We start from the raw sequence: 21,986 nt of genomic DNA on the forward strand, positions 1-21,986 counted from the left end.
CATATGTGTGGGGGCAGGGGGTGCAGAGTGAACAACAGAGGAGAGTACGGGTATTATATTGATAATAACCTCTAGCACTTACTTATTAGTACGTGCTGTGTGTCAGAGGCTTTATGCGTGTTTTCTCACTTAACCCTTACAACAACTCTGTGAAATATGCGATTATTTCCACTTGTAAATATGGGGAAACCAAGGCTGAAGGAGACAAACTATCCCATCCAAGGACACACAGCTAGTAAATGGCAGAATCAGGATTCAAACCCAGGTCTGTCAGATCACCAAGTCCACATTCTTAGCCATTAGGCCCCCGTGTCTTCCTTGGAACAGGACCAGAGCTGGATTAGTTGGGAGGAAAGGTTAAGTTCAGTCAAGGCAGGTTTACAAAGAGGAGCTGGTTTTATTAATGGCTTCATATTAGAGCAGTGGTCTCAACTGGGGGCTAATCTGGAGACATTTTTGATTGTCACCACTTGGGAGCTTGCTACTGGCATCCAGTGGGTAGAAGCCAGGAGGCTGCTAAACACCGTAGGCACAGGACAGCCCCCACAACAAAGTTGTCTGGCCCAAAATGTCCATGGTGCCAAGGCTAAGAAATCCTGGGTTAGAGGGACCTTATGGATGTACTGATTCTTTAGGATCAGCTAGAGGTGGTGGAAAGAATAAAGAATATTGGGGCATTGACAAAATCAAAGTACATTAGAGTTTAAAGGTCTCATTTTTGATACAGAGTATCTTAAATCAGCTTCACCTTATTTTGGACCTGACATCACTTCCCATAATAAGATCAACTCTGTATATTCTCTACACAGGAGAACTGATATTTAACTGGTAGCATTAAAAGCCTTTCTAAGTAATTCAAACGGTCTTCCAGATTCCAGGCTGACTAAGAAGTGAGGAAGAGGCATCTGTTATCCTGTCTGAAGAAGGGTATTCAGGAGACCACATTTTCTTTCTTTTCATCTGAGTATGGATTCAACAGCTTGAATGAACAGTTACAAAAATGAATGATTTTTAAGAAAGCAGTTTTCCATTTCCTGAAGATGCATGATAAATAAAGAGGAAACACTATGAATAATAATTAAAATCAATGATTTATATTGCTCCTTTCCACTAAAGAACTCTCTCTTTTTTTAAAGCTTATTTATTTTCAGAGAGAAAGAGAGAGACAGCACAAGGAGGGGAGAGAGAATCCCAAGCAGGCTCTGTGCTGTCAGCGTAGAGCCCAATGTGGGGTTTGAACTCAGAACCGTGAGGTAATTACCTGAGCTGAAATCAAGAGTTGGATGTTTAACTGACTGAGTCACCCAGGCGCCCCTAAAGAACTCTCTTTAAAAGAGTAAAATACTACCTCATCTAAGAAACTATGAATTCTTAAGAGTAAGCATCACTTCTTCTTTTGTGTTTTCTTCTCTTCTCCACAGTTGGGAAATGTGTCATCTACCCAGTAGTAGTTTTACAATCAACGTGGTTGCCCCAATGACTTAATGACACTAAATCTCTCCTTTGTGGAAATATGGAAGAAGTATAACTAGTATCTTTCAACTCAATGCAAAACTGAGGTATCCAGAGGCCAAAGCTTGAATAAGTGATGCCAAAACAATTGGAGAAATAGGGAAGTCAAGATAGGACTTGGAGAAATATATACATAGTGAGGCAAATACAAACTAGGGAAAAAACTCAGAAGTCTAAATTCTCAGTTCTATGAAGAGAATTCACTTTACTTCAAAAAAACTAAATCTTAATTCATGCCTTTAACTCTGCTTTCTCTCCAAGCCACACTAAAATCATAGAAAAGAGTTATTATTATTATTATTATTATTTTAGATATAAACTGAGGAAAACAAAAAGAATGAAAGCAACACATAAAAATCAGGGAGGCAAATAGTAAATATCTACCAAACCTTAAACCAAAAGTAGGCACAACCAAGAAGCAACCAGACTTATATCACAGAAGCTCTAAGGGGAACTGGTAGCAGTGGGATGAAGGTGAAGCTAAAACAAGAGAAACTGCTGGAAGCCCAAGAATCACTGGACTATCAGATCTCAACTCCTCCCCCTCCACAGTGAAGGACTAGAGGCTTATTTTTATAGGGAATCTATGGATTGGGAACACTGGGCTCAGCTGAGGATAGGGGTACTGAACTTAAAACAGGAGGATCACTGAAAATTCTATACTAAATATTGTAATGGCCTCAGCCTCTTCATAACTCAGACCTCAGACATAGGCAGGAGGTCAGAAAAGCCTTGTCTAGGAAATCTGACCATCCAAGATAAAAGACCTAGTAATACTGGTTATGAGGGCTTCCCCAAGGACACACCTCAGTCAGATCACAAAGCCCACATTCCTAGCCACTAGACACTAGTGTCTTCCTCTGAATAGGACGAGAGCTGGATTAGTTGGGAGGAAAGGTTAAGTTTAGTTAACCAGAACTTCCAACCAGCTTTTCAATGCCTTGCTTTTTCTTTAAATTTTTATTTAATTTTAGAGAGAGAGAGAGAGTATGCATGCGAATGGGGGGAGTAGGGCAGAGAGGGAGAGAGAGAGAGAGAGAGAGAGAGAGAGAGAGAGAGAGAAGAGAATCCTAAGCAGACTCCATGCTCAGTGTGGAGCCCGATGTGGGGCTCAATCCCATGACCCTGGGATCAGGACCTGAGCCAAAATCAATAATCGGACACTCAACCAACTGAGCTACCAGGTGCCCCAACACTGCCTCACTTTAAAATATGAAGGCAGCTAAAACTTACCAAACATTTAAGGAAAACATCTAATATGAAAGGCCAACACCAAAACAAGCAATTTAGAGGGAACAGAAAGTATACAGAAGGGAAAAAACTTCAAAAATAATCAATTATATCCCTAGAGAGATCAATGAAAAATTAAGACATTATATCATGAAACAAGAACAGAATGCAGCAAAAAAGGAACATTTAGAGAACAATAAAGAGCTCTTGGCAATTAAGATTCAATTCAAATACTTTTCTAAGGAGCCGGACTTCATGCCCTTCCTCTGGAAAGACATGTAAAAGTTATCACCTCATATTGTACTTGCTGCTTTACTTTTCTCCCTTCTATTAAAACTAAATGCCTTGAGTTCAGGGATATCTCTTATTTGTCTTTGTATCCCTAGTGCCTACTACTGGAGACAAACAGTCAAGCAGAGTTGGGGGACTAGTAACAGACATGGTTTCAAGGGAGCAGGTGCTAAATACCAGTCTGCAGTGGCTCTGCCAGCAGACAGCTCCAGCACCAACTCAAGGAGTCATATATTCAGGGGGAGCACAGAAGCATAAAACATCTGGGGTAACAACAGCCCCTGTGTCCCAACACCTCTTCTTGCTTTCTCAGTTCTAGGGCTTACTTGACTCTTCCTACTTAGCCAATCCATGTGGCTTCAGTGCCCCCACATAGCCTCCTTCCTGTGGGCACTTGCTGAGCTTTTCCAGATACAACCAAGGCAGAGAATTCCAGAGTTCTTTGGGAAGCTGTGTGCCCCAAATTCAAAGGCATTCCTGGATCACCGGTCTGAAAATGAAAACCACTTATGCCACAACCTATAAACTAGCCAATTCATTATGGAGGAAAAAATACACGGAAGAGAATGCTCACTAGGGTTGCTCTCTGAATGGCAGCTGTGGGAAGCAACCCCTGGCACAGAATGCCATGTCAGGGAAATCAAAGGTCCTTCAGGCAGAAAAGAGGAAGTACAGAGGGGCAGCTGGCCACTTATGGTGTGAGTCTGGGCCTCTTGCCCAAAGGCATCTTTATTTGGGAACACTCAGGCCCTGCCCCTTGGATCATCAAGGTTAAAAAGTACTTAAATTATAAACCCTTGGGTAATCAGTCTCCTAAAAAGAAATATTTTGGGCAATAGGGGAGATGCAAGCTAAGGAGAGTACTGAATATGGTGGGTTCCTTATATCCCTGGTTTCCTTTATTCCATGCCCACAAATAACTTCTATTGCCCACAGGGTCATTGAAACAAGAGGCCCTTTCCTGCCTTCCCAAAAAGCAAATAAGGGGAAACCTCCTTATAAGATCTCCTTTGTTCTCCTCTTAACTCCTCTGACAGAGAGAGGATAGAGAACATTCAGCAAGTAACTTCCCAAAGCCAGCATATAATAGTGCCATGTAACTACTTGATGAAACCATCGTCCCATGCAGGGTGACCAATCATCCTGGCTTACCAAGGACTTCCCTAGGTTTAGCACTCAAAGTTTCATGCCCCTGAAAACCCTTCATTCCTAGGAAAACTGGGATAGTCAGTCACCCTAATGCCATGGTGCCTGACTGGGGCCAGTCCTACACTTATCTCACCCCACAGAGGAAGAAACTCATAATTCTGTTCTCTGAACTTGCTAATGGCCTATAGAATCTGCAAACTTATTTGACCCTTAACTACTGCCTAATATTTTTGGAAGTATGACTGGAGATCTCAGTATATGAAGTATGTGGAAAGCTGGGTCATAGAGGTTGGGACATCCCCCAGGATCATATAACTAGTGGCAGATCAGGTAGAATCTGGGTTGCCTACTTCAGAAGATTCTAGTCACTAGATGAAGGTTTTTCAATCTTGGTACTATTGACATATTAGGCAAGATAATTCTTTGTTGCAGGGGGCTACCCCATGCATTATAGGATTTTAGTTGCATCATGAACTCTAGCACACCCCTACCCCAGTTGTGACAACCAAAAATGTCTACAGACATTTCCAGATGTCCCCTTAGAGAAAAAAATCACCATGCTTGCAAATCACTATACTAGACCCTTCTGGTTTCCCTGGAACTTTCCAGTGTTCTCTACTCTTTCTTCCCTTCTCACTGCTAGAGGAAAAGAACAAACTTTAATTTTGGCCTTGGACAAATTGACAAATTAAAAGAGTGTGTACCCAGGGATAAAAGGTACAGCATAGGGAATACAATCAATGGTATTATAATAGTGTTGTATGGTGACAGATGGTAGCCATACTTGTGAGCACAGCATAACGTGTAGATTTGTTGAATCACTATGTTGTATGCCTGAAACCAACATAACATTGTGTATCAACTATGCTTCAATAAAAAATAAAATAAAAATAAAAAGAGTGTATACCAATTCATCTCATGGCAACAGATTCCATGCCCAGCCAATTCTCAGTTTGCATGCCAGCAGGAAGATTTTAAGCTCTGTGTGGAGCAGGAAAGCACTGGCCAATGCTGGACTGCCTGAAGACCACAGTCCAAGTTGCCAGTTCAGCCCCCTCAAACCAGAGCGGCAAGTTCCCTGGTTTTCTTCCTCATTCCTGCATGAATTATGCCCTTTCCTTTATTTATTTATTTATTTATTTATTTATTTATTTATTATTATTTTAAATGTTTATTTCTGAGAGATAGACAGAGACAGGGGCGGGTGGGGGGGGTGGTGGGGAAGAGAGAGAGGGAGACACAGAATCCGAGGCAGGCTCCAGGCTCCGAGCTGTCAGCACAGAGCCCGACGTGGGGCTAGAACTCACAAACCATGAGATCATGGCCTGAGCTGACGTCGGATGCTCAACCAACTGAGCCACCCAGGTGCCCCTTCCTTATTTATTTTTTAAAAATCATAGCATATTGGGAGATCTTGGACTCTGAGCAAAGCCAATGGATCCTCAGACACTGTTCTTTCACTGCTACCCCAAGTCCCACTGTAGAAGCAACAAACTGGGTTTGAACTAGTTTGGAGTTTGTTGCTTATTCATCCTGCACCTCCCCAGAAAGAATAAAGAGCAGAGGCCCAAGATACTTGCAAAAAAATAAAAAGATTCATATAATGACTGAATGTGTCAAATTTTTATCTTAGTGAATTCTTTGCCAGGATATGGGAGTAATAGGGTGCCTAGAAGATGCTCTAAAAATAAAGAGCAGAAGTAAAGCATTACAAAGACAATAGGGTTCAGGAAAACACATCTAGTCTGTAAATGGTTCACATCAACACGCTTCTGTTTTTATAAAGAGCTTTAACTGCACTTGAAAGAAATGAAAACTTGGGAGTTGAACCAAAGAGTACCATCTATCTGCTCTCCTTCAGAGCAGAAGAGTCACACAGCAGAATTCCAAACAAACTGAGCGTCACTGGAGACCAGTCTGATGACTACTCTACCCTATTTACTTGTTCAATAGTTGCCATGACAAAATGGCCACACCTAGGCTTTTGGATCAAGAACATGGAATTCTCTGATCCCAAATGCCTGTGATGCATATCACCACTGCCTGTCTTCCTGTGAATAAGAAAGAAAGAAAGAAAGAAAGAAAGAAAGAAAGAAAGAAAGAAAGAAAGAAAAGGAAGGAAAAGAAAGAGAAAAAGAAAAAAGGAAGGAAGGAAAAGAAAGAAAGAAAGAAAGAAAGAAAGAAAGAAAGAAAGAAAGAAAGAAAGAGAGAAGAAAAGAAAAGAAAAGAAAAGAAAAGAAAAGAAAAGAAAAGAAAAGAAAAGAAAATGCAGTGAATAAGCAAGTAAACACAGGAAATCAATTTCACCTTCACAACAGGATGGGGGGGCAACCCCAGAGACTGACAGCAAAGGCCGGGCACAGGCCAGCTGAAGAAGGGGGTCCTGAAAGGCTTTAGCTGTATAATCAAAATATTCCTTGTACGGCAACAGGAATTTCCTTGGTGTGCATATGTGTTCTAATTATATTTAACTAAACACGGCTAGGGAGAAAACCACCACCACCACCTTCCAGTGCCTGAAGAAACGCATCAGCCACAGGCATCATGTGCCTAAAGTGCCAGTCATTTCAAAACAGATTGTATTTTCTTCTCCAAACCTGAAGCCTGCCTCTTCACTGAGGTTTGGCCTTTATAAAACCCCAGGGAGTCAGTGCAAAGCTCTCTCTGCCTGAATCGGCCCCTTAGATTGGGGGCATTTAAGCCTCTGTGCTTCCCTCTAGAGCACCCGCTCTTGTCTCAAACCCATAGATCAATGCAAGAACTGATGCAAAACCTTGCACATCAAGTCCTTTCCAACAGACACATATTAATGGTACAATGCACACTATGTTCTTTGCCATTAGGTTTGGGGTCCCTGGTTTGCTGCTAATGGGAGTCAGTTGTACTGATGAGAGGCTTTGGCTGGTCTCTGGCGATGATGCCCCCATGAAGGCAGAGTTAGTTCGCGCAGCCAAGGAGGGATCTTATTCTGAGAGTGTTGTTTTGGCTCACTCAGATTTGAAAGTAAGAGTGTGAAGAAAGAAATGGGTGGAGTCACCCCCAATGGGGACCATGCACTGCCCTCAACCTCAGCTCAGTTCTGTTGCTGATGTGACTATGGCCACAAGCTGCCAAATGCTGCTTCCCTCCGCTTGTTAAAGAGCCAGGCACCCATATGATTTACCGAGTAGAGCTCATTCAGGACCTTCATCAAATCATCTTGGAGTTGCTGGCCGACTTCTTTACTCTGGAAGGAAAAAGAAATGAAGGTTAATAGGGAAATAGAAGGAGGGAGGAGGGGGCGACAAAGGCAAGAGCAACACTGGCTCTATAACTAACACAGACTCAATTAAGGCCCATTATTTAATCCAGCAAATCAGATAACCACTCCGATCAGACCCAATTACGGTCAGATTACTCAAAGAGTTTTAATAAAATGAAATGCGCCCCTTCTATAGCCTAGCTAAGGCAATCATGTGGAGGCCAAGTGGGTAGAGGCTGTGATTTTTCGATTGGTCTCCAAAGAGCAGGCCTAAAAGCCACCTCCTAACTAGCAACTATTGTTTCTCTGAGACTTGCAGTCGAGCCTTCCTGAGAATCAAGACTTCCTGGATGCAAGTCAGATATGAAATAGGATGAGAGAGAAAGAAGCATATAAACATCCAAGGACTTCAAAGTACCTGACTAAAGACCTCCAAGCAGGAAGGGGTTATTTGTCTTATTTGATTTACTTCTACCCCAACCCCCCAGGGCAGTAGTACCCCAATAATGACTCTGGTGTGCAGATTAGCTAATGCTCCTCAATCCTGATAATGGATGTTAAGGGGTCTCCAACTGGCCAATCCTAAGTGGCAGTGGCTCTTGGGTTCTTTGCTGCTGCCATTGAGGGCTGGCATCTCACCACCCAGATGGAATAGCAGAAATAAAGAAGAATGAAGAAGCAGGAAGGAAAAAAGAGCCACGCCTTCTATACTGAGTGGGTTTTTTTTGCCGAGCCCAAGGGAGCAGGGGCTAAAACACTGATTGGTATCACTGCGTCATGAGGGGAAGCCCTCATTTAATCTTCTGCCAGCTCTATTTCTTTCCTACAAATCAGATACCAACAGTGACCTTCTAACAAAAGGAAGAATACTACCCATGGCACCGCTCAGCTCCCGGGCAAAGAAAGGAAGAGTTCTTGCATGTCAGAAACATAGTCCTCTATGATCTTGCTTTTTCAAGATGTATGATTATAAAACCATTTTTTCCTGATTACAAAAGGAGTATATGTATTGTAATTAATAAGAACACTGGAAAAACAAAAATACACACACACAAAAGAAAACTGTAGAAAATATCAAAAAAGAAAAAGTAACTTAATTCCTACCACTAAGAAATCACCCCTCTAGACTTTATTTTTCAAATCTTTTTGGTATGATTTTCATGAAATGGGGGTTGCATTATACACACTGGAACTTAACTTATTCACTTAAATAAATGTTATAAATAGTTCCCTACATGTTATTCTTCCAGAAAATTATAAAAGATTATATTGACATAGCTCCTATTCTTGGACATTTACTTTGCTTATAAATTTTTATGATAAAACACACTGTATTCAGTTACTTTGTGCATAAGCTTTGCACACACCTTTCATTATTTTCTCCTAGAAGTAACATTGCTGAGTCGAAGACTACTCATTGATGCACCAGAAGCACATGTGCATGTTGCTTCACTTTTTTCCTCTTGACAGGTTGACATGATGTCCTGTTGTGATTGGTAGTCCTTTTGATCGTAATGAGCCATTTTCATTTCTCTTTAATGCTTTGCCATTTTCTACGAAGGAATTAATTATGGAATATAACATGTGTGACCTTTGTTGTGGCTACACCGGACTCATTACACCTGGCTGTGTGGAAATGGGCGGAAGGAGCCCTGAATGAGCAATCACAAGATTCTCCTATTCCTGGCTCCTCCACCATCAAGAAGATAACTTTGAACAACACGATTAATCTCTCTCTGGGCCTCTCTTTTCCTTTCCGTAAAATGAAAGGCTAACACATCCTAAGGCCCTTCCTAACCTCTGCCATTCTATGATTCTCCACGATCTTTTGCCTGGCTTCTTGAACCCACATTAGATTCAACCATTGCCCACTTCAGGGTATGGTTGGTTGGCTTCGTTCCGCCCAGTAGGAGATGGTGAGCGAGTTCCCCTTCGGGACTGAGACACTCTACAAAATGGATGGCTTCGAGCGTATTTTGCCAGTCTTAAATTTGCCATTCCCAAATGTCTCTCATTCAATGCCCTCAACCACTGGAAGAAGCCACAAAAGGAAATGCCTTTCATCTAGAATCTCACATACCAGCCTCTCCTTCCCATCATGAAGGGAGCTGAGCTCCGCTGAAGCAGCAGAGATCCAAGGAGGTGAAGTGAGGCAAAATGACTCACCAACCAGCCCCAGAGTCAGCAACAAGGCCAGGAAGTGACCATGAGTATCACTTCCAAACACCCTGCCCTCTGGCCTCAAAGCCAACTCCCTTGTCAGCCACCCATCCTCCCTTACTGCCTCCTTGTGTTTAAATGGTAGAGGTTCCTGGAGAAAGCTCCCATTCCTCTACCCTGTTGCTCACCCATGACTTAAATAACTTAGCCGCAGGAGGAGGGGGGGAGGGGAAGGGAGGAGGGGAAAAAAGCATAACCAATAAAAAAGCAATTAAGCCCAGGCAGATGTTTCCTTTCGTGTACCGATTAGTTGGAAAAGGACCGACTCAACTATTATCCCTGTTTATTTGAACAGGCTGCCGAAGCGGATTCTGACTTACGGCTCCCTGTGGCTGAGGGCTGGGCTGGGAACACACGTGAAGCTAGCCCAGTCAAAGTGTCCAAGAGAGCCCCTGGCAATCAGGAACAATTCTGACACAAGTAGAGAGTCAGGAACTAGCCAGTGCTTCCCTCTCCTCTCTCGGATGCTCAAAGGCCACCCATTCTCTGTTTCGGAAACCTTCACTGTGTGCCTCTGGGGACAGCGTGGGGACAGCGTGGCCCCAGCGTGCCAGGAAGGGCTTCCGTGCTGGCCGGCCACTGTGGAAGGGTTGTAGCTGGGAAGCTACAAGGGGGCCCCACCCAAAGACAAAAGGGACATTTAATCCTGGGAACAACAAAACCTGATGAGAATGAAGTCTGCAGGGCTCTTCCGTTCCCTCCTAAAAACATGCAACGGGTTTCTAGGCAGGGAAGAAAAAGAGACTTTACAGAGCAGTCTTTGTGCCCTATCACACAGCCTACATCTCTTTTCTTTAAAATTTCTTGGAAGAGAATGAGTCATCTAAACATTGCAGGAAACCAAATAGAAGTCGAGGGGAAAAATTAGTTTGGGCAAAGTTTTTCTCTTAAATGTTTGCATAGTAATCTTTGCCTGGAAAAAAAATAAGATGCCTAAATTTAGAATAGAGATGTGGCACAGTTAACAATGCGGGTTCCATGGGATAGGAAGTGCAATGGTGTCTTAGGCGGGGATCTTTTATTTTGAAACTCACCACAACTGCGCCAGCCAGAGCGTGTTTCCCGGGGCCCCCACTCTGCCTGCTGCTGGGGTGGAGCTGATCCGGAAGGCAGTGAGATTGCTACAGCTCCTGCCAGCTGTGCATTTACAAAGCGGGCAGGGAATCCTCCTTTTCCAACAGAGAACAGCACCGGATGACACAAACGAAACACACAGCCGCATCTCCCCCAGACTGGAATCTTCCAAAGCCACCTCACTCAAAGAAAGGGGACAGCGGCAGAAATGCAAAGGAACAAGAAAGAGGCTACTCGGTCTTGGGCTGCCTGACGCCAAGGCTGGTCACTCTTCTTTGGATGGATACATCTCCTGAGCTTGGATGGCTTTGTCTATTAGCATTTCCCAAAGAACGCACAGTATGAAAGGGCTTTCAAACTGGTCCTCATCCCGGGAGATTACCTCTTACCTTGTCTGTAGCTGTTTTACTTAGCAGAATAGTGGGGTGGGCGGGCCATTGTTCGTGGCCTATTCCATCTACACTACATCTACACCACAAAGCCGTATTATTTGACAGGCACAAAATCACCCCGTTTGTATGGAAGAAAAAAAGAGGAAGGCATGCCTCTGCCATGTGATGAGAGCTAATTTCGGCCCCATCCCAAGGCTTAGCCTGTCAGCAGGTAGAAACAGTAGGGTCATTTAGCTCTCTGCCGATCAGCCCGTGTCAGCAGTTTTCCAGAAAAGAATCCAATTTTCAAGGGCACGTATCTCCCTTCACCAGTGCTGGCACCCCCACCCCCAAAGACATTTCTGAGGCTAACCGTTAAAAGATCCAGTTTAAAACTGAATTTACATTCACAGGTTTCAGAGGAAAGGGACATGAACCCTATACAAAGCTCTGGCAGCAGGAGGAGCGCCACCAGATGCACAGCGACAGTTTCAGGGGCACTCGTTCGGCACTTCAAAGAGGCCAAGTTTCATGGGCTGGAGCTTCGCCTGAAATGCTATTGGTGGGGAGGACAGGGGTAAAGGAGTGGGTGTTGGGCAGTGGGTCTGGTGGCAGGGGACGGTGGACACTGGCCGGCCTTCCCCCTTCCCTCCTCAGCCCATCTAAACAAGTGGTGCCGTGTGAAGTTGTGGGCGAGGGAGGGTGGTGATCCCAGAGGTGAGAGCTCGGAAATGATTTCTAGATTTCTCCCCCGGCCGCAACACTTGTGTATATGCAGAGGGACCCTTTGTACTCGGCATGCGCTCATTCAGATATCACGCGAGGGCTCCAGGAAGGCTGTGCTCCAGTTACGACTCAATACTCTGGGGAGCCCAAGGTAGTATAAAATACAAAATATATTGAATTGCAGAACTTTTACAGAGAGGTAGGCTGGGAGCTGGCATAAGAGGGACACTTAAAGTGCTTTTGCCTTCTAAAGACAGGGTAGACAGGGATTTCAAAATGTACATTTTTAAAGTTGCAATCCAGTACATCATAGTGTGTCTACAATAAAAGTACTTATTATGCGCAGGGCACTCTGCTCATGCCTACTCTTTTCTCTTCTCTCCTGTTTTTTTTTTTTTTTTATGTTAGTCATAACTCACTAAGTGCAGTTTACAACTCATTAATGAATCATTATACACAGGTTTAAAATGACTGGGTACGCTGTAATTGTAGAATTAATAAAGAAAATAGTGGGTCAGGGACTGGAGCCCACCAACCAAGACAAGCACTAAATGACTCGCCCTCTCAAGGTGGCTGATCGGATGTCGGGAAGCAAGTTCAATCCCTAGATCTTGGCGAGGGGAAAATGCCGGATTTCAAGGAGTGAGCAATAAAGAGTCTGTTGGCAAAATATTTATAGAAGGCCTATTATGTGTCAAGCACTTGTGGTTTGACTGGGAATACGGCGGTATACAAAACAGTTTAAAATTTACAATCCACTGAGAAAGATGGACATTAATCTGATGTCAGATTACCATAACTATCAGAACACAATTCTTGCAGTCTCAAAGGCATTATTAGAAATGGAATTTCTTAAGCCAGTTTTCTATTCAAGACCAGTATTTTTTTTTCTATCTCAGCAAAGAGGTTTCCACACTTCAACCTAACCCCAGAGCAAGCTAGATGATGAATCTAGTGTGCCAGAACAGAAATCCGACTTCAAAAAAAAAAAAAAAAAAAAAAAAAAAAATCTAGCTATTATACAGCATATCCCTTTTCTTTGAATTTGCCTTTCTAAGTGATAATAGATATTTCAGGTTATAATGACATTGCTTCATTATAAGTGACTCCCAAAGTGGGCACATTCCACTTTCAAAGAATCTCTTGAGCTTGTCAGCACCTGTAAAAACCAATCTCACCAGTGGCTCCTTCACTTCGAAGTGAACGGGTCTGGTTAAGCGCTCCCAGTGATGAGAGTCATAACTTAGAAGAAAATGTCCGAAACCTGATAGTCTGAGACTCAATACCTGTCTCCGAATTCGCCTTCTAACACAACTGGTTTCTCAATTAGATTCTTGTTTAATTATCTGGATTACTTAGACTAAACAACAACAAAAACTAGATTACAATTTTTGAAGCACCTCTCTGTCTCCCGTGGTGCCTGGCCCACTGCTTTCTGTATAGGAGACATGAAGTAACAAGCTGTTGAATCAATTAGATCAAGTTTTAGCTTAAACGCTGTGCTTTCACATAACAACAAGAAAAAAATATATAGTTGCCTTCTCTTCATGCAGATTATTAAAAGCGGAAACATCAGAAGTTGCCCACATATGCTCCCTCACAGTTGAGCGCAAAAAAGGTGAAATGACTTTTCCAGGATCACACAGCTGTTTGGTATCCTGTCTAGGACCACATGCGATACTGGAAGAGGGTGAAGAAACATGCAGGCTCTGGGTGGGGCGGGATTTGAATCCTTCCACTACGTGATCGCATGACCTTGGGTAAACTACAACTGCCCCATGCCTTAGTTTCCACATCTGCAAAACAGGGTAATAATGAGATAATCCAGGTAAAGTCCTTCGAACAGAACCTAGCACTTAGGATGCTCAAGAAATGTGAGCTCTTCTTATATTAGAATCCAGTCCTCTTAACACAGACTTGAGCGGTCTTTCTACCGCCCTGTGCTCCTTATGTGTCCTCGGAACACATTAATGATCATGATGTGTGGAACTGGGAACGTCCCGGAAGCTAATCCCCAGGCAGGGATGCAGCTAAATCTCTCAGATGGAAGAGCTCTATCAACATACAGGGAAGAAGAATCTTTGCTTTTCCTTATGCCTGCTGCTGCGCAATCTATTCTCCGTGGTGCCAGTAAGAACCAAAGTAACAATGACTCTGAGAAATATGCAGTTTTCCTGAGAAGGGAACAAAGAGGTGTTGAGCCAAAAGGAGGAAATTGGGGGAGGGGGGGAGGGGGGTAGAGATGTGGTATAGAAGGAAAATAAGGAGGATAGAATTACTTTTTATCCCTTCAGGAAGATTAAACAGAAAAAATCCTTCTCAACTGTGCAACTGGGACTTCGTTCAATTGGGGTCATAAATTAAATGTCGGGAGGTAGGAGCCCCCTACTGCCTGGGTCAGCAAAGTCAAAGACTGCCCATTACCAAGTTCTGGTTCAATGAAATCCAGGGGCTTTCTCCTCCAGGGCACTTGTTTCTGAAAGCCATTTCCTTAAGGTTTTTCCAGAAGTTCTGCAATGTCTGACTAGTCAGACTTAATAACCACAGTAATGCTAGTGGCCCTGGGAGAAAATCCATTCCTTGGCATGACAGTGAACTCTGTGGATTCAGTTCCTACCTTCCACGGATGCTCGCTCTGCTCTGTTGCAAGTAACCAGAACCTCTTGCCATGGAAACACCTAATTCAGATAAGACTGACTCCCACTGGACTGGGGCAGAGTCATGGGATGAGGCTGGGGGCCAGGAAGAGGCTGGAGGTCCTCTGCTCTCCCAAGATCTCAGATGGCACAGACTAAAACACAGTCCTGTAACAACTTGAATGTTCCCCTATGGCTGTTTCTATCTCTTACAATGACCGATTATAGTACTAAGAAAATAAGCTGAAGGCAACATCCTTTAAAAGGAAAGAGACAACTAAGTCTGAGGCTTCATTTCTTAAATCACCACTGTGATCCTTTTCTTGGCAAATTTCCATCTTTAACTCTTCTGGATAATGATTTTAGCAGAAGTGTAATAATTGTCTTCAGGCTCTGATCTCTAGTGCCAAAGCATTTCTTGAGGTCATATTGAAGATCTCCCAGGCAGGACACTAAAGTCATAGAAATGGTGTCTAGGTAACTGTGGTGCCCTGGGTAGGCCAGGACACAGGGGACAAAAGACACAAAGGCAAACAGGCAACATGAGAGCACAAATCTCTCAGCAACTGTAAAATGAACGCGGGAGAAAAAACAATCAATGGCTTGGAACTGGGCAAGAAGCAGTGGTGGGGGGTGGTGGTGGGGGGAGCCAGAATGATAAGGTGCTTGCAAGCATATGCCCACCCACAATAAGGAATTCCAGGAGCTGGGGGATGGGAAGAATGCCTGTGTGGCTCCCAGATGGCTGGGAAAAGGTTGGAAGAACAGGAGTTAACAGAGCTCATTTGAAAGTTGGCAGCGTGAACACCGAGAGGAGGGCGGCCCGGTAGGAAGTAAAAGAGTCAGCAGCACCCGTACAGGAAATGCCTGGGGCACTGGGAAAATCGCTGATTAAATGCTTTAAGAAAGGGGAACCCAGAGGCAAAGTCAATTCGTTGAAGGATCTGTGTAGTTTTAGTACTTTGGAGATGCCATAGAATCCCACTGTTGAGAGAGAAGAACCTCCAGGGGGTTCATTTAAGGGAGAGACCATTTTCTCGACACTGCAGGTGCCAGAGCTGGACCCGAGGGTTGCGTTAAATCAACTCTAGGAGACTAAGTAGAGCTCCCTATTGGCACAGCGTTGGAATGCATTTCCTTGGGGCTGGGTGCAGACCTGGACTGGCCAACTTTCTTCGGACACTGAGGTGGTGTGCAAACTCTTGTCTCTGTCAGCACTCAGTCCACGTTGCCACTCCCATCAGGCATGTTCCGCAGACAGTGAAAAAAAACCCTATACCCTTGGAGGAGGGCACCTTCCCTGTCGCCAGTACCTCATTCCTGATGAAAAATCACTGAATTGTGAGAAGGAAAATGTCCAGAGTTTGAAATTGGCAACTTCCAATCTCCAGCTCTGATTTTTCGCCTAAGTGCTTCGATTTTTCCTCTTTGATTCAGACTTTATAAAATGTTCCAGGTACACTTGAGAAGCATGTGTATCTGTCTGCAGTTAGGCACAGTGCCCATATAGGTCACTCAGGCAAAGTTTGCTAGCTGTTTTTTCAAATCTCTGTATCTTTACTTAATTTATTTTGGTCTAATTGGTTAATTATTCATCAAGACAGGTGAACTAAATCTCCCACTGGGATTGATGATTTATCTGTTCCTTCTTTTTATTCTGTTCATTTTTGACTTATATATTTTAAGATTATGTTATTAAGTATATACCGTTTTCTGGTGAAAATGTCACCATTATCTCTAACAATACTTTCCGAATTAAAATCCACTTGGTCTGATTTTAGTAGGGCTCTCTTCTCCCATCATTCTGCTTTAAATTTTTCTATAACCTTATACTTAAGGCATGTGTCTTCTCTTATAAGCAACATATAATTCAGTTTTGCTTAAAATCTCTTTGACGATCTTTTAATTTTACACGAGTCAATTTACCCTTACAATTAACTGATGCATTTAAATCCACCAACTGGCTATATGTCATTTGTTCCACGTATCTCCAGAGCCTCCTTCCCTTATTTTTTATCTTCTTTTTCTTTTCCATTTTTAAAAATTCAGTGGAAGTCACCCTTTTGGTATATTCTATGTGTTTTGAGAAACCCACCACAATTAAAACACTGAACAGGTCCGTCATCCATCAAAAACAATCTCTCATGCTGTCCCTTCATAGTCAAAGTCCCTGCATCCCTAACCCCTGGAAGCCATTGCTGTTGTTCTAGATCCCAACAGTTTTGCCTTTACCAGAATCGTTCTTACCTTCTTTGGGGCCATTTCTTACTAACTGAATCTTCTCTTAGATTGGTAGCAGTGCTATTTCTATAGTGGTAACCCTAAATTACAATATACATACACGTGACTTGTCAAAGTCTAATATAAATCAATACTCTTACTGCTTTTTTGCACAATATTATTAAACCTATTTCCCCACCCGCACCTACAGATAGATTCTACTGCTGCCATTTACACTAATTTTATATCTGCTTATCACCTCACCTGAAATTATTATTTTTTTTAACAGTCAATATTCATTTAGATGTACAATATTTCTTTTCCTGCATCTCAAGGCTTCTATCTGGGATCATTTTCTTTCTGCATAAAGAATAACATTTAGGGGCACCTGCATAAAGAATAACACTGGACTTCAGCTCAGGTCATGATCTCACGGTTCATGGGTTCAAGGCCCGCATCAGGCTCTGTGCTGACAGCTCAGAGCCCGGAGCCTGCTTTGGATTCTGTGTCTCCCTCTCTCTCTGCCCCTCCCCTGCTCGTGCTCTGTCTTTCTCTCAAAAATAAACATTAAAAAAAAAAAAAAATACCGTTGAGTATTCCTTTTAGTCCAGGGCTGCTGGTGATAAATTCTCCAAGTTTTTACTTGCCTGAAAATGTCTAGTTCACTTTCATTTTTGGAAGACAGTTCTTTCAGCTTTTCATTCCATTGTCCCCTGTCTTCCACTATTTCTGCTGAGCAGTCACCTGTCAACCTTGCTGTTGCTCCCTCGGAGGTAGTGTGCCTTCTCCCCTCTCGAGCTGTGTTAAAGATTTAGATGGTCTCTGTCATGGTTCTCAGCAATTTTACTAGGATGCGCCTCCACTTTAATTTTCTTTGTGATTCTCCTACATGGGGCTCATAATGCTTCTTCAACCCGCAACTTGAAGTCTTTCTCTAGTTTGGGACAATTCACGGTCACTATCTCTTCAAATATTGTTTCTACCCATTCTCTTTGTTCTCTTCCTTCTGGAACTTCACATGTATGCATGTTAGGCCCACTCACCATGTCCCACAGGCCTCCTATGCTCTTTTTTGCATTTTCCATCCTTTTACCTCTCTAAACTTCAGTAGATACATTTTTTTCCAACATGTCTTTCAGTTCACTACTTCTTTATTCAGCTTTGTCTAATCTGTGTAATCCATGCATTGAGCTCTTTCTTTTAGTTACTTTATTTTTTTCAGTGCTAAAATCTGTCTGAGTCCTCCTTTTTTTAATAAAAATAAAATTCACATACTACAATTCACCATTTTAAAGTGTACAGTTCAGTTGGTTTTAGTAGATCCATAAGGTTGTGCAATAATCACCACTATCTAATCCCAGAACCTTTCATCACCCTACAAAGAAATCTCATAACTGTTTAGTACTCACTCCCACCCCTCCACCCCCACCCCCAGCTGCTGGTAACCATGAATCTACCTTCTGTCTCTATGGGTTTTTCCCATTTTGGGTATTTCCTATCAATGGAAACATAGAACATGTGGCTGGCTTCTTTCACGTGGCATATTGTTTTCAAGGTCCATCCATGTTGTATCAGTACTTACTTCCTTTTTTGTGGCTGAGAAATATTCCATTGTATGGATATGCCACACTTTTTTAAACCCATTAATCATCTGATGAATGTCTGGATTGTTTCCATTTTGGGGTTATTATAAATCATGCCACTATGGACATTCATGTACAAGGTTTTGTGTTGGCCTATTTTCAATTCTCTCAGGTATCTATGTAGGCAAATGGAATTGCTGGGTCATAGGGTAACTCCATGCTTAAGTTTTTGCGTAAGTCTTGTTTACATTTGTGGGGAACTGCCAAATTGTTTTCCATAGCTTCTGCACCATTTTACAATCCCCCCAGCAATATCTGAGGGTTCTAATATCTCTATATTCTTGCCAACACTTGTTCTTTTCTTACTTTTCTTTAATTATAGCCATCCCAGTGAGTATGAAGTGGTATTTCATTGTGGTTTTGATTTGCAGTTCCCTAAGGACTAACAGTGTTGAGCATCTTTTCATGTGCTTGTTGGCCATTTGTACACCTTCTTCGGAGAAATGACTATGCAAGCCCTTTGCCTTTTGCAAAATTGGGTTGTTGGTCTTTCTGTTGTTGGGTTGTAAGTGTTTTTCATATATTCTGAATACTACATCCTTATCAGATAGATGGTTTAAAAGTATTTTGATTCTTATTATACAGGTAGTCTTTTTTAATTTTTTGATAGTATCTTTTGAGGCACAGAAGTTTATAATTTTGATGAAGTTCAATTTATGTATTTTTTTCTTTTATTGCTTGTGTTTGGTGTCATGTCTAAGATAAGTTACCTAACCCCTTAAGGTCACAAAGATTTATGCCTATTTTCTGCTTTGGTGTCTTATCTAAGCAATGTTACCTAATCCAAGATGAAAGATTTATACCTGTTTTCTTCTAAAAGTTTAAGTTCTTACATTTACATCTTTGATCCACTTTAAGTTGTTTCTTTTTTATAATTTCCAATTTTTGTCATTTGATTTCATAAATGTATTAAACATAATAATTTAAAGTTTGTCTGATAACCATTACAAGGATCTCCTGTGGGTATGCTGTTTTTCTTATAAGCACTGTATATATACAAAATGGTGAGTGAGAACTATTGGGCTTAGGGTGATAGTATCTTCCTCTAGAGAGGACTTAAATTTGCTTCTAGATACTACTATCCTAGATCACCTTAATCCAATTAGAGATTAAGATAATTTGAAGCTAGGCTTCAGTCCCTGTGAGACCCCTGAAGTCTATTTCTGGTTCACCCTCACTTCTAAACTGCATCCCTGTGGGGTCTAAAAGCTTGAAGAAGTCTACCAGCCTCCCAACCCCCCCGCCTCCCATCCTTGGTCCTACATTCCAGGTTTTGTCCTGTTAGCCCTACAAGGCTATTAAAAGCTCTGCTTGGCTTCTTAGCTCTCAGTGATCTTTTCTAGAATAGCAGATGCCTCCTGGGGATAAACGGCTCCAAAGGAGCAGAAGGTTGGTCTGAATTACCTAAGCTGCCATTTCTAGAAGTTCAACCCAAAGTCTGAATTTTGACGATAGAGATTATGTTATGTTTAAATGTTACCCTCCCCAGGTCCAGTGCAATGTTGGATACCTAATAAGTACTAAAATATGTTTTGTTTGAAAGAATGAATTGATATTGGTAAAAGAGAAGGATTATCATATTTATGTCTTAAAGTTATTCATTTCCCAAGACACGGTAACCAAAATATTCTGGTAAAACAAAAGAGAAGCAAGCCTGAGGTTTTCAATATGGTTCCTCATTACTTCCTTAGGGGCTTTTCAAAAACCACACTCCATCAAAGGGCAGCAGGGGGCTGAAACTACCTAACATAAAGGGGATCTATGAAATTAGTTGTAGTGGTTGAGAATCCAGATTCAAATCTCAGGCATTCTCTGGTAACCCAGAGTCCACAAAAAGGAGAAACCCCACACTAAGTTCTAAAAATGAGCACATATAATGGGCCATTTGGGGGTCTGAGGAAGGTTTGGGCATCTAGTTCCTGGGCCATATGTGAAAATGTCAGCTTCACTAGCTATCCCAAATTCCTTAGCACCACACTGGCCTTTCCCTTGTGAAATCAGCATAAAAACAGAAAGAAGTAATCCCTAACTTCTAATTTTCTCTCCAATAAGTGGCCATAAGTTGATGACTTTTCCTTCATGATACGTCTGACAACTGTCTCCTTTTCAACACTCCTGGCATTGCTACCACATCGCAGGCCCTTATTCCCCTGCCCCTGGATTAGAGGCCCAGTCTTTCTGAAGAGCTGCTCTATTACATCATTTGCCTATGAATCAACCTTCCATGGTTCCCAAATGTTCTCAGAATGAAGTTCAAACTCCTTGGTTGGGCATCCAGGGCTCTTTTCAGCTTTGTTTCAGCTACTCTCTTCATAAATACTCTGATTTAGCCAAACTGTTACACTCACCACCTTCTGAAGAAGCCTCACTCATTCCTGGGCTCTCTTTTGTCTTGAAGTAGTTCCTTCCATGTGGAAGGTTCTTCCACCCTGCTCTCCCCACACTCACAAATGCCTCCTTTTCCATCTCTAATTATGATCATTTTCATTCACTAAAAACCCAGCTCAAATGTCACCTCTCTACTTTCTGCACAGGAAGCATTTAGGACTGTCTGATACGGGGTAAATCTTCAATATATATATTTTTGAAAAATGAGTGTGTGTGGTTGCAGGGGGGGAGGGATAAAATTTTCAATCAATGATGATATGGAAATTGCATATCTATTTTTTTAAGTTTATTTATTTTGAGAGGGGGGAGGGGCAGAGAGAGAGAGAGAGAGAGAGAGAGAGGGAAAGAAGAATCCCAAGCAGGCTCCACTCTGCCATCATAGAGCCCAATGAGGGGCTTGAACTCACAGTGAGATCATAACCTGATCCCAAATCAAGAGTCAGACGCTTAACCGACTGAACTACCCAGGCGCTCCTATCTATTATTTTTAACTAAACTGTGCCCTACATCACACTGTATATAAAAACTGGTTTTATGGGGATGGCTTTGGACCATGATATGAAAGACAAAACTATGGCTTTTAGAAGATGATACAATGGAATATCTTCAAGACCTTAGGGTAGGAAAGGCTTTCTTCAACGTGATAGAAAAAGCACTAACCATAAAAGAAAATGGGTTCAACCACAGTAAAATTAAGAACTTTTACTAACCAATAGAAAATATTTATAAAAATAGACAAGTCACAGTGTAAGAGAACATGTGCTTAACACATATAATCAGTAAGATAACTAATATTCAGGATCGGTACTTCACAAGAGAATATATCTACATGCTCAGTAAAAATAAGTAAAGGCCCTCACACTCATTAGTAATCTGAAAATGCACATTAAAGCCAATGTGATAATAGCTTACATTAAAACAGTTAAAAATAAAACTATAGTTAAAATGAAAAATTTGACCATATTAAATGTTGGCAAGGCTGTAGAAAAATGAACTCCTCATACATTGTTGGTGGGGGTACAAATGACTAATATCGTTTCGGAAACAGTAAAGGAGATTTCACCCCACAATTCCGCTACTAGGTATATTCCCTGGAAATCTGGCCATGTGTATGCCAGTGCGCACAGATGAGAATGTTCACAGTGGCATAGTTTGCTTTAGTCCCACACTCAAAACAACCCAAATGCCCACTGATAACAAAATTCACACTGATAAGTAAATTGTGGTGAATTAATAAATGGGCCCTAAAGCAATGAAAAGAAACAAGGCAGAGCTAGATGCATCA

At 42.1% G+C, this 21,986-nt stretch overlaps 1 protein-coding gene across 6 annotated transcripts in view; it reads right to left on the reverse strand.

Annotated features, from left to right (window-relative positions):
- Positions 1-21,986, reverse strand: part of SRGAP2 (SLIT-ROBO Rho GTPase activating protein 2) — a 235,426-nt gene that overhangs the window by 71,302 nt on the left and 142,138 nt on the right. For all 6 annotated transcript variants that reach the window (XM_025921150.2, XM_086693631.1, XM_025921151.2 and 3 more), the window contains exon 5: positions 7,346-7,408. In XM_025921150.2, coding sequence (XP_025776935.1) covers positions 7,346-7,408 — 63 coding nt within the window. The remainder of the gene's footprint in view (positions 1-7,345; positions 7,409-21,986) is intronic.

The sequence above is a fragment of the Puma concolor genome, chromosome E4, assembly GCF_028749965.1.
Source record: "Puma concolor isolate L17-30 chromosome E4, mPumCon1.1.hap2, whole genome shotgun sequence".
NCBI lineage: Eukaryota > Metazoa > Chordata > Mammalia > Carnivora > Felidae > Puma > Puma concolor.